The 13,580-nt window shown below is 34.4% G+C and overlaps 2 protein-coding genes across 2 annotated transcripts in view; one reads left to right on the top strand and one right to left on the bottom strand.

The window, feature by feature from the left end:
• The window catches only part of LOC109534656 (acetylcholine receptor subunit alpha-like), a gene marked incomplete in the record, with an annotated part of 139,839 nt that overhangs the window by 30,406 nt on the left and 95,853 nt on the right, over positions 1-13,580 (top strand).
• Positions 8,948-13,321, bottom strand: LOC109534657. The gene is made up of 3 exons (XM_019900398.2): positions 13,032-13,321; positions 9,728-9,882; positions 8,948-9,165 (listed from the first exon to the last, which is right to left on the bottom strand). The coding sequence occupies exons 1-3, from the start codon at positions 13,230-13,232 to the stop codon at positions 9,033-9,035; spliced, it is 489 nt and encodes a 162-aa protein (XP_019755957.2). The 5' UTR covers positions 13,233-13,321; the 3' UTR covers positions 8,948-9,032.

The raw sequence follows: 13,580 nt of genomic DNA on the forward strand, positions 1-13,580 counted from the left end.
TTCAGTTTAGGGAAATACTGTTTGGCTCAAAGTAACTAAACTCCTGTTGTTACTACTAAAAGGTGGTTCGAAAAGCCTCGCTCGAAGGAGTCAAAGATCGGCTCTGAACAAATCCTGAATCACTACCGCGAATAAAGCTATGGTACTACATGTTGGTAACATAAAAATGTGACGTGGTGGCTATATTTGGATTGCTATTTCGTTATCGGGAGGCTAAACACATAGTAAAAATTCTATGTGGATCTGTGTTACATATACCTTGTAGATGTAGGCCAGTGTTTTTAAGAAGATGCAGGTCATTACGCTCGATAACGTGTATGAAAAGAAACAACTGATGAACGACGGTACCTACGTTCTATAATATTTATCGCAATGCATATCCTTCCGTTCGAAACGCGCTGACCACCTCTCATAAAACTCCAACGTAAAAATGATAAATGAGATGTCAGCGTGGAGACATTGATGGCTTACATTGATTAATTATCCTGGAAAATATCAGATAAAGTTTCTATTTTGGCCTTTTCTCCTAAACAACTTTCTATGGATTTCGTTTTATGAGATTCCTTTCCTCACAAAAAGTGCCTGTTATGTGGGGATACTGTTGAGTCACGGCTGTGCCATGTTCATTTTTTGCTCAAAGTCCACGAATGAATTAATACCTGGCTGATGTATTTGATATAGTTTAAGCGTCTAGGATAGTAGAAAACAGTGAATACCATTATAATGTAAACTCATCTCATCACAAGAACAAACATTTTTTTGGTTCCAAACTTAATCTTAATGAATATTAGCAACTGCCCCAAATAACAATATCTATTTAAAAATAAAAATGCTGTGGAGCAGTCCGTAGAATGCAAAATGTTCGTTTAAAGCCAATTGAAACATGAATATGAAAAACATTGCGCCAATAAAACGACCGAAAATGCATTTTATATGCAAAGTTTGACTATAACGTTTAATTTATGTAGGGCCGCACATTTTTAAAGCCTTTGAATGTTGTGTTTTGCTTTCCATAATGGGACTTGATCATTGTAATGGTAGAATGCACAATGGTTTTACTTCCCATGAAGTTTAAGTACTTCATTCGAAGATATTCGAATGCTGACTGTGAGTTTGCTTGCACTTAGATTTTCTGGCCTTTTATTTTTTTATCAATCAAATTGGTTTTATATACGTTTTAAAACTTTCGTTTAAAAATGTTCAGTATAAGTTAAGTATGTGAGTAACAAATCAACAATAAATCGTAAAAATTGGACCGTGGTAAATGGCAGATGCAAGGCAAAACAGTGCGCATTGCATCGACATTTTTCGTGTAATAAAATTTTATTTTTATACTACAAAACGTTATTTCACGTATTTTATGTGTTTTGGATGTCCACTTATTTTACAACGCTGAGTGCCCAAATCGATCATAGGTTATTCTACAAACATTTATTGTAGTAGTAGATTGTAATGGTGCTTACTTAAAAATAATAGTAGTCAATTTGCGGCTATAATAACTGAAATATCGGCGTCGATTTATTAGCTCCGGACCACGAAGCGACTCACTTTATCTACTTAATAGGAATAATGAAATTGCTTTATAAAATCTCAAGAGACTGTATTTTTCATTGCCATTAAGGATTCAATGACTGTATATCGCAAAATAAATCAGTTCTTAACATAAATACAAATATTCTGGGTTATGCGTAGTAAGCAACATAATTTCAAATTTCTACCAAGCAATTAAAACAGGAAATTCACTATGCAAGGATTTCACGGCCGTCGAAAATATCAGTGGAATCTGGACGGAAAGTTAGTTAAAACTACAATTGTACAATGTGTACATCAATCCGGCCATGTCATATGAATAGGCGATTTGAAGCACAGCTTACAAATCGGTTTAAAACAGAATATAGACTTAAACTACACAGAAGAGCGGGCATAACGATACGGGAATAAGTTTCAAGAAGAAGATTTTCTAATTCACGACAAGAGCAAACGAGCAAGACCAAGATATTGGACGTGAAGTATTTGGGAGCAAAAGGCAAAAGTTAGTAGTCTGTAGGTCGCCTGAACTTTTCTCCTCAGTATCTTAGCACAGTCGGGTCAAGTCAAAAGATATTCAGAAAGGAAGAGGGTTCAAATATACGAGGAAGCAGAAAAATCAATAAGAAGGAATACAAAAGAAGGGATTCAAACTCGAATTTTCAGGCGAAGCTAAACTGATGAGATCTAATGGGTTTAACATCTTAACAAATTGAATTACAACTTTTTTGTCAATTGCTACAACTTTCTTATATTTACAGAAAAGCTTGGTCGATACAATAATGCATGGGCACACAATGCATCCGAAATAATGTAATGTATCGAAACAGGAAAAGTGCTTAATGCTAATTTTAAATAGGCAACGAAAAATCAGGATATCGGCAAAACTTTTGTAACTATGTATGCACAAAGAGGAAATATTTCCCAAATTTCAGTTTCATTTGTTACTAGTCAAAAAATGTAAACAGAAAGATGCTTTTGGGATTAGCAGTTACCTCTGGTTTTAGAGTTCAGAGCTTAAATGAAGCGGTAGCTAGTAAACCGCAAGTAATAATAAGGCATCAACAAATTTTTTCTTGTGTACAATTAATACGATTTGTTAGAAAATACGACCAATGTATGGGGCAAAACCACATCTTTCTAAAAACAATATCAGCTTAAAAAACCTTTATTTAGTTTGCATATTTTTGGGTTCCGTTTTCCCAATGCAGAATGCCCACATTTGAAAAAAAAAAGCTTTGCGGAATGCACAACGGCTTTCAAAAACTTTCAAAGAATTGAATACGAACTTAAATCTTCAACTCTTGTGACCTTTCAAAGTGCACGCCTTCACGATCAATATAACAACCAAAAAACTGTTTCACCACAAAGAAAGCGTTCATATTGGATAAAAACGGATGTGTGATCCAATATATAGTATTTCCTTCCGCCGCAAGTTTTGAAAGAATATATGGTACGTTCTCGTGAGATATTCTTAACCCGATTTTCGATTAGATTATGGGTTTTCAGTTTCCCAATACCGCTATCTAAAACAAAAACACGTGTTATATCCTGCCAAGCCAAGTCGTCTTTGTTGGATGATATTTATAACTTTGCCTTAAAAAAATATGGAAAGGAGTGGAAGGAAAACTATCCTACACGAGAGGAATAAAACTTGTGAGCTTATTTAATAAACTTGTTTTTGTGGCTGATGGCATTTTGAAATAATGTTAAGGGATATTTTTGTTTTCGTCTTGGAAACCGTCACAATTGCTCACTAAGCAATTAAAGTATAATATTTTCACCATCAATTAAAAGTAAGGAGTATATAAGTTGATATTGATTCAGTTATTGCCATGCGCTTAGAATAAAGCACTTGTAAAAATCTGTTCAAAAATCTACAATATCAAAATTACTAAGGTACAGAAACTAAAACAGCGTTCAGAAGAGCAGCTGCTAAGGAATAATTCGAAAAACACCGTTTTTATAGGCTTATTTTAACGACGCTATTTTCGGACGTTTCTTTCTACAACTTCATTCGCAAAAATTATTTTTGTGGTTTATTAGTGATCGTGATAGTCATTAGTAAAAGATGCCTATTTAGGTCCTTCGACACCGTAAAGTTGTAAATTTGACACCATCAAGTGTTTTACGCTGTTGTAAATTCTTTTAGTTTGTGAAATTAAAGTTTGTTAAAAACCGTTGTTCACGTTGTGTGCTTACAACCAGAAACAAAATTGGCGCAGTCGATAGCATCCTTTCGGTGCGGGTATTGTTTACAGTTTTGGTTGAAAATCGAACCACTTAAAATCTTCCGTCGCGGTTCCGATCTCAAAATTTTTTCAAGAATTCGATCGTGCCGAGAAGTATTCATTTCGATGTATTATGTGTCATTTTCTCTTTTTTGTTGCTTCTTGATGGCACAGCACACTCACACACTACACTCAAGCAAATAGTGCTTACATTTTTGTAATGATCTAAAATATTTTGTCCTCGGCAGATAACTTATTATTTAGCAATCAAATGGATAATAATCACATTTCGTTCAGTCCTGAAGGCATCATTCGAAGACGTGCTGATGTAATTAATTACAATTCGGAGCGGAAAGAAAAACAATATTTCTGTTCTTGTGTTGCAGCTTCTGCTTTGGCACAAAGTAAATGTTCTGACGTATCTGCATGTCTTAAACACACTATCAATGGTTATTCCCATCACCAAAAATGTGACATAGATTTAGCTAGCAAAGAACTTTGCAGAATTGCAGAAGACAAAAAAAGAGCCTCTCAATTGGTTTTTTAATTTGAAAATGTCTTCATCTTCATATATATGTTAAATCTGATATCCACAGAGCTCTCCAATTCGCTTCCCGCGAACTGACGACAATTTCTAATTATTATTTTAAATTAAATAATACGTTGGTGTCGGTGGTATCTAATCTAAAAACGCTAGGCCGCTTAACGGCTACAACTTTTCAAATTACGAAAAAGGTTGTGTAGTTTTGTTTGCGATATGCTGTCGGAACTTTAACCATAACACAAAAGTTGTATCATTATTAACACACAATACCGATCAAATCACGACCTTTCAGGTCGTTCGACCAAGTTCAGGCTCGTAAAGTTTTGCTACCCCCATTTAGAGTTCCGAAATTCTAGGAAGTTACTATCGATTAGACATCTTACCTGATTTCTTCGTGGTAGCCAGATATATGGCTGGAGTTTGCCAACTTTCTCTTAAGCATTACTGGGCCGACATGTTAGGAAACTTATGCCGCGATATTCCAAACACATTTGAGTTATGGTACCCTGCGAATTAAATTGATTGCCGAAGTCTACCTGATGAGATTTGGTCGTTAGGTGAAAATTGAGATAGATTCATGCATGTGATAATGGTATGCACATCTGGTTTAAATTTGTTTATTCTAATGGCCCACTAAATAGTTGCGGCAATGTTTCACTAATATTACTGTTTTTTATAACAAAATATATTAAAGTGCACACCATAACCGCATCGCTTATTCAAAGAAATTATATTACCACCATTCAGTTGCCGCTTCACTTCTCTTAGTAAAATCACAACTTTAGTAAAATCCGATCATTTAAGCGGGATTAAAATTCAAAAACTTACACCTGCGCTTTCGTTTGAAAAATATCTAGACCAGACTAGCAATTAAATCTTAAAAAGGCGTAAAAACAAGAATGTTGCTGTCTAATTATACATTTTTTTGTGGAAGAAATTAGTTTCATAATAAATTGAAATATTCGTTACATTTTTGTGCATTTTTATTTGGATTGGCTTACAGCCGATAAACCTCAATTATTGTAAATTGAAAAAATTAAAAGAACTTCGAACATCTCTCCTGATTTAGCAACTTAATTGTGTTTTATTTGATCGCTATTGATCATTGATACATAACCTTTAACAGGACGTTTCTGATGACAGCTGTGACCAATCTAGGTAAATCAATCATTTGCCCCAAAAAGGTTGGCAGCACTAACGAAAAAGCAACAACGTTCTCCTAACCTAATGTTATTAAAAAGCAACAGGTATTTACGTAATGTTAATTAGGCAGATTTGAAAAACATTGATGCCATCCTTCTGATCTAGGTTTTATATTACACGTTAAAATATATTTGCGTATTTGAAAAAGCAGCAAAAAGCTTAGCGACTTGATAGACGAGACACCATTGAAATTTTATTTAATGAAAATCTCCTCTTCTAAAAATGTCTGGATTACAGACGCTAGGAAAAAGAAACAGACGCCGAGCAACCCTCGTGCTGGGTTGCTTGACCGATCTAGCTGAGAAAAAAAGCAGGCTGGTGACCTTGTATGGACACTAGATATTGTATTTGCCTGTTTATGAGTTGGGGAGCGACTTTTCAAAGTAGAGAGGGATCCTGTTTCAATACTGAACATTGAAAATGAATTTAAAATAGCACCCACTTTAAGTCTGGGTTTGTATGAAACAGCAAAGAGAAGTGATGGATCGGGACTCTTCCGCAAGACAAGGTCGTTCGTTCAGACTCGGATAAAAAAGCGAAAACAAGAAACCTTGTATTGATATTTGGCTAGATAAACGACTTTTAACGAGTTTCTCAAAAGGGAACATAATCCTAGGCTTCTGGCCCTTTGTGGGCAAAAGTTCTTACAGCTTCTGCTATGTATGTCGATTGTTTCTACAACTTTGAAACGCGATTACTTGGAAACCTCTGGACAAAAAGCAACAAAGTAATAACTAATGTAAAGATAATTGAACGCCTTTTAAAACGATGTGCCACTTGACCCCCCTTCCCATTTAATATTCTAAGGGATACCTCTACCTGCCCTGGGGGGTTTAAACAAGGAGGCTAAAAATATTCCGTTTAAGGAATTTTAAAGTATCCCCTTTACCTACAAATAAAATTGACGGGTCTTTCCGATTTGTCATATTTTCAACTGCAAGAAAGATATTAAGCTTGGAAAGTTTCGGAATTGACACCCTGTATATGCATAGCTGTCTTGACCAATTTATTTACGTATACGGAAAAAGCATTTCCTATTGATGGGTTTCAAAGAAGTCGAAAGTGAGGGCAAGCTTGGCCCTTATCCATATATTCAAATTACTTGGGGAAAGGATACGCTAAAGATGAAAGTGGGTCACAATTTTTACGGTTATCCATTTCGTATTATGGGAAGCTTTTCTATTACTGCTTATCTACTTCTTTGCATAGCTTCTGATCTTACTTCTAAGCCTTTTCAGTATAAAAATTTCCACTTGAACCCCTGGTTTTACGTTTGAGAATTTTTTTTTCTAGTATTAAAGAAGTTAGTTTTAAAACTGAGACACATATTTGCGTTTTTAGGGTCAATGCTCACCAACTGGGGTTTGAGGCAATTTTTCGCATGGATTTGTAGGTAATGTAAACTTATTCCAGCTACTCTCTCAACGAGGGCTATTGCAATATCAATTTTATGAGCGCAAAAGGTTCAGGAGAAAGGAAAGTGTCAGATTTGCTTGGCAATGAATATCGAATGCGTGCCAAACAATGTCTTGAGGTGTAGCTCGTAGCAGAAATCGCGGGAGGGATGTAAATTGACTGTTTATAACACATGAATGCAAAAATCTTTCGAGGATCATGTAGTTTCACAATGAGGGCGTTAGTCCCTAGTTGTGCTCGCGTTGTTAACATAAATTTATGAAATGTCGTGTCGGTAGATCTGTACTTATATATATTTTTTTCTCGTACTCTTTAAGTCAGCCATATAGCCCCTTAAAAGGATTGAGGCAAATTTTGAATCACCCTATTTTAATAAGCAAATCTCACAAACTTCTTGAAACATAAGTATACTTGAAAAACGTAATAAATCTGATTTAATAAACTTATTGAACGCAGGGAAGTGCCTAAAACACCCAATTTTCTAAATAGCTCCTGAGGGAAATAAACAGCTCCCGTTGAATATCTTTTACAACATTTTGGTGACCCAAGCCCTTAAAATAACACGTAAATATTTTGATGGGTTTCGTCCAGAACGCGTACGAAGCTGTTTTTGTTGATTTTTACTACTCACATAAGTTTTTAGGTGAATTTATTAGTGTAATATATATTATAAGTACCTGGAAACGTTATTTCCTTGAATTCGCTTAATCCACATATGTCACGCATGAACATTTTTGTATTCCGAATGCATCTAATGAGCTGAATATTTCATATAGCGTTTTGTACTAATTTTCCGTTATTGTTGAAGCATTATATTCTTTGACATAATGTTTCGAATAACATTTTCTCGAAACATATTACTTGTACTTAAAGTCAAAACATCAACTCATGGCGAGGTTGGATCTCTTCCGGTGTTTATAATAAAATGACCGAAAAATTCACGTTTTTGTTTATACATATTTATATATATATGCACCAAATAAGTACCGAGTAACTGATACATTCCTACCACGTATGTAAGATACACAAAAAATAAGGGCACAGTCATCCTCTACTGAACGACCCGTACAAATTTAGTAGGAGTTAATTAACTAAATGCGAGAAGCTGCTCGAGAACAGTGCACAATAAAGTGATTACACAGACACAAACGACCGTTTATTTGTGTACACATCAATTCGAGGTTATGGTGACAATAAAGAAGAATTTATCGTTGACAATATTGACATTTCTGCAGAAAAATTAGATTGCTACAATTAATGAATCCTGTTGAGTTTGCCGTTTATCCTTACATATTTTCTTGTTACTCTCTGTGTTTTTCCATGGTTACCGGAGTTTTTAATAGCAGGTAATTACCTACGTAATGTTAATTAAGCAGATTACCTTGTAATACATTGTTGTCGTCTTTCTGATATAGTTTTTTGCAAATTTCTCAGTTTTTAATAACAACTTTCTGTATTCCTAAATTCGTAAAGCACCCCCAGAGGAATGACGCTAATTTTGAATCACCTTGTATATCAAAAACGGTTGAGGTAGGTAAATACTACAGCTAATAAGTTTGCTATAAGACGATCGATAATCAGTATTTATTAGCACTAGATAAATACTAATTAAAGCTGGGAGTTTGTTAGTTCAATACAGTCGCAAACTCCAAACAAAACATGGCGTTAGAAGCGAGTGCATTAAAACATCGATCGGTAACCTTAACAGCTCACTAATTGTTCCCCTGGTAAGTAATCTGTCCGCAAAGTACTTCGTATTAAAAATCATTAGTGCTGATGCAAAGTACCAATTCGTAGGCTTGATAAACCCTAAATTATTCATAGAATAATATGACCACAATCAAGTCAGTGTTTAGTAAAATAAGCGTGAATTTCATATTTAAATTAGAAGCAAATGGGTTTATGGTATCGCACAGCGGCAACTTCCATTTGTTCGAATTACGATGACAACTTACGTGAACACAATTTTCTACTATCGCAATAAATGTGGTGAATCCCAAAAGGGTTGCGCGACAGAAATTCCAAGTGAACTTTTTGGATAATATTTAATGACACAAAAGTTGATTAAAAGCGAAAGAAAAACGAGTTGTGAAAAACAAGATACAGATTGTCTAGTACTGGTCGCTATCTATATAAAACACTTTTCCTTTTAGATATTGTCTAGGTACCGATAAGCTCGAAATCTCCTTTTCCGGATTCTCGGCATTCGCCAAATTGAGTCTCTGCGCTCTTCTCATTTTTATCCTGCGAAATAGAAAGATTTTCCAGATAAATTGAGTATAATGCTGTTATTAATTTTTTGTGCTTCCGGCATCTAGAAACGCCAATTCGTTTTATTAAAGTCAATGATCTGAAATAAGCTCAAGGATATATTAATTTTTTTCCAGTAAGGTGTAGGTAGCTTAGAAAATAGGCATAGTTTTTGCGCCATATTCACATCAAGAAATTTATTATGTCAAAATGTATCAAATATTGTAGGATTACTTTCCAGATGTCTGGATTCTGAATATTAACTATTTTTTTACAACTAGTGCTGTTTTTATGAAAGCTTTTCAAAATATTTTTTTAGTCTCACTCTAATCTCATTATCAAATTATTTTATTATCGTCTGCAAAACAACAATATATAAACTAATATAATATAACAGTGTGGATAAGAGACAACACTTCTCGACTAACTGAAAAATAAATTAGGTGTGAAATAATTAATCAGAAATCCGCGTTGGCAAATGTAGATATTAAATAATGCAAATACAGTAAAATGAAAAAAACTGTGGGTTTGTGTTATACAATAAATGGAGTCTTACCAGGTACTTCTCAACTCATTTATATTGAATACGTAGTCATTAAGCTTCTTCAATTCGTTATCGCATTTCTTTTCGATATCCCGCAGGTACGTTTTATTCATCAAAATTGCCGGTTCACTCCTATTGCTTTGCCGTTCTGATTTATGTGCAAAAAGCTTGAAATTATAAAAAACTCAATGACAGTAAATTCGTGTTGTACCTTTAAAGTTGATTTAATGGACCTTGAAAATATAACAAAAAATGTTTTGCCTGACTAAATGTGAACACTAAATGTGAAAAATTGTGTTTTCTTGCTGCTATTCATTGGCCTATTAGCTCAAGCACTTCAACAGGTAGGTATATTTTTCTAATTAGCATTACGGTTATCAACAAGCGACGCTTTCAATATTATTAAATGTACAAGCAGGTCAGTAACCAAAAATAATAAAATGGAATATTTTCTCACAGCCACTGTTTTATTTATCTCTAAACGGAAAATTGTGCCCTGGCAAATCAACTTTTTGGGCTGCCATTAGCAGTATTCATTACATCTGGTTTTAGGTAACTAATGTTTAGACCGGAGCGAAACTTTTGGACAAAAGTATAAAATTGACTTTGCCAAGATTTCTCAATGAGTGAAAAGAACGTTTTTTGGTGCTAAGACAAAAAGGCGCAACATCATCTAACAATTAGCGAGGATAATCGGATAGCAAATTCGAGCAAAATTAAACATAATTTTTGTCAGGCGAGTCATAAAAGCAACGACAAACCATGTTCAGAATGTAACTTGTGAAAATATAGCTTTCCACGATGCTTTCTGTTCAAAATCAAACAAAACCTTGAATAACTTCCACATTCGCTCGTTTCCTAAAACCATTTCATATAACTCGCTCAATAAGAAAGGAATGTTGATACTCTGGCAAAAACGATAAGCAGTTTTTAATGTCTCAGAGACAAAAACATCGGCTCAAACAGTTATCAACGAAAGCACACGAAAACGGAAAATACAGGGATCGGCAGGATATTATCGTAAAGCTCACAAGTAAATAATATATCTTCTTAATTCAAGACAAAAAAGGTCGGTTAGCGCGTTTACTATCGCCCCTCTATGTCCGCAAACGAAAACTCAACAAAGCAAAACATCAAATCTCAAAGTGGGACCACTGACATCAAGATGCCTGTCTTTAAGAATAATTGATAAAAGGAAAAATTTTATCACATGAGTTCCATCAATTTATACGAAGTTTCTTAGAGCAAAAATTGTAGAAGAACCATGGTACCTGTAAGTTTAACGGTTCTAAAACATAACTGAAAAACAGACGATTTCTGTCCATAATAAWCAAATAYAAAACCTGTTACTTTTTGACACGACAAACTTTTAATTTAAGTTCATGTTTATTAAAAACTTTTCTCATAACCTTTGTTCTTACGACTATTATCAATTATTCGTGGAAATGATTCACTTAACATCTCAATTCAAATAAAAAAATCAAGCAGTATTTCATCATCATATTTTGTCAAAAAGTTAATTTTATAATTTTTCGCTGACTAGACCCCATGCTTGCCAAGAATGAAGAAAAGCATCAGAAAGTAATGTTTTTACGCTTTTGATTAAAAACTTTAAGTTTTGTAAACGGTTTTTGAGAAAACCTTAATGATTTTCGAACAAAACGGGAGAAATGTATTTTCGTTTTCGTCCCGAATTCGACCCTGAAAAAAGTTTTTGTAAAATTCCTACAAAGCTCGAAATTTATATGTAATTTTTCGCGTAAAAGAATTCCAGATTGTCAGTATTTCTAAGTGAAACTCTTCAAAATAGATCGTTTTTGAGTAGAAAGTAAAGCAAAAAAAATCAGTCAAAAAACTGAAAGACCACAGTTGTTAAAGTGTGCTCTTCAAAAATGCAAATGTACTTAAATAGACGCTACTATCTTGCTTGTGAAGTAACCACTTTAAATCGATCAAATCTTCGATATAATAAGACTTTTTCGATATTCTCAAGTGAGGAAACAAACGATCTTCTAGCGAATGTGGCGATGTTTGATCGTCCTGTTTTATACGAGAGATTAAGGACATTTGGAAGAGCTCGCTTGGGTTAGGTATTTGTTGCTTGCTTGAGTCAAAGTTCGCCAATTTTATACATAATTGTTTCCCTTTAGTATAAAAGCCTGACAGTAAATGTGTGGCGCTTGAAGCCTTCAAACAAGAAAAACAACCTCAAAGAATCCTCAACCAACCGAACCCTTCATTTCACAACATTCTTCGCGTTAATACAAAGTTTTCCTACTATGGGCTGAACTATCCAAGTTAGAAATTGTCCCGTGGAAGCACTCAACTCAAGGCAAATATGCTATGAAAAAAAAAATGCGCGAATTCATTGGCGCATTTGAAAAAACTGGGTTTCTTTACGAGACCAGAGACTGGAATGTTCACATCTAAAAAAAGTCATCAATATTTTTTCTGAGAAACGTTTTACTACTTTGTTCAAACAATTTAAAAAAGTCATCTAGAAAGTCGACGAGTTTTCCTGCAAAAAATCTCTTAATTTTCTCTTAATAATGATCTCTTAATTTTGTTGCATAAAAGATTGCCAGTATTTTGCCAGTTTCCAAGAGTTTTCCAAATATTGTATTATTATAAACTTTCGCTGATTTTGTTCGTTTTTTGATTAAAAATTATTTGCTTTCTGTCCCAAATTTGAAGCTCGAAACGGGTTTCAAAACTTTTTGCAAAGCGACGAAGGAGGCAAGTGTTTTAGCAAAAATTTATTTGATAATTTTTCTCAGAAAATGCCTTTAGATGGTCAGTATTTTAACGCAAAGCGTTTGAGAGCATTTAAATTTTGCAAATTTAAAAGGCACATAAATTCGCAGATTTAGTCCTAATTCAAGAATTGTCCGGAATCGTTTCCTACTTTCTCCCAGTAATCTTGTAGATACATCAAAATAAAAACAATTTTGGCTACTTTTGAGCTACCTATAAACGACAGGATTTAAGCTTTGCTATAAAATTGCCGAGCCATAAAAATTAAATAAAAGTTGAAGCGATTGCTCCAACGCCGGCGATGTTAAGGATGCGTATCCGACATATGAAGGACTCATCCCTGCTAAGGGCGGTTTCCGAGAGCGCCGCAAGATTTATAAGACTAAGAGCCTTAGGGAATTATCTAAGGTTTGTAAAGGACGAAAAGTAGGTATCGCGTTTCGCACGGTATTATTATCCGGTAAATGTTTTCTTCATCAATAAAGGAAAATTGTATATTTTGTGTATTGCTACGATCGAAACGATTTGAAATGTTTGCAAGAGCGAATATAAAAATTGTTACCTGATAGTCGGATTGTTTGAATCCACAGGATTGACGGTCTGCTTGTTCCTGCTGTTGCTTTGCTAATAGCGCTTTTTCTAGATAGAGTTTTTCTAGATAGAGTTTTTCTTTCAGCAATGTTAAATCGGATCGCATTCCATTCAGTTTTTCTTTTAAGTTTCCATTGTCGCCGCTGTTGCGTAAGCAATATGTATAATCCATTTAAACGAGAATTTTGTAAAAACTTCTAAAAGTATTGAAAGTGCCAAAGTCGTATGCCAACTGTGTCACTATCTTTCATTCACTGCCCCAACATGGTACCTTCTGGTCCCAGATCGAAGGTGTTGGCAGCAGGAAAATGAAAGGTTAGCATCTATTTAAGAATAAACAGGTGTGGCTAACAATGGCATTGACAAAATAACACTGTCTTCTTTTTTCCATTCTTAATTATTTTTGTTGGAAAATTTCTTGCGTTCGAATCCAAAATAATACTAAATCGTAATTTTTATTAGCACATGGCCAGCACAAATACTCCTAACACTCCTCATTGCTTAACTCGTTTTAACCCCA

Source organism: Dendroctonus ponderosae, unplaced genomic scaffold (genome assembly GCF_020466585.1).
Source record: "Dendroctonus ponderosae isolate FM_Combo_2020 unplaced genomic scaffold, Dpon_F_20191213v2 Dpon_F_20191213_7, whole genome shotgun sequence".
Taxonomy (NCBI): domain Eukaryota; kingdom Metazoa; phylum Arthropoda; class Insecta; order Coleoptera; family Curculionidae; genus Dendroctonus; species Dendroctonus ponderosae.

What these genes read in the sequence shown, in the direction of transcription:
- LOC109534657 (XM_019900398.2), bottom strand. Translation starts at nt 13,232, where the DNA reads ATGGATTATACATATTGCTTACGCAACAGCGGCGACAATGGAAACTTA. An exon ending in TCAAACAATCCGACTATCAG is followed by an intron (nt 9,883 to 13,031) that starts GTAACAATTTTT and finishes TATAATTTCAAG; the next exon opens with CTTTTTGCACATAAATCAGA. An exon ending in AATGAGTTGAGAAGTACCTG is followed by an intron (nt 9,166 to 9,727) that starts GTAAGACTCCAT and finishes TCTATTTCGCAG; the next exon opens with GATAAAAATGAGAAGAGCGC.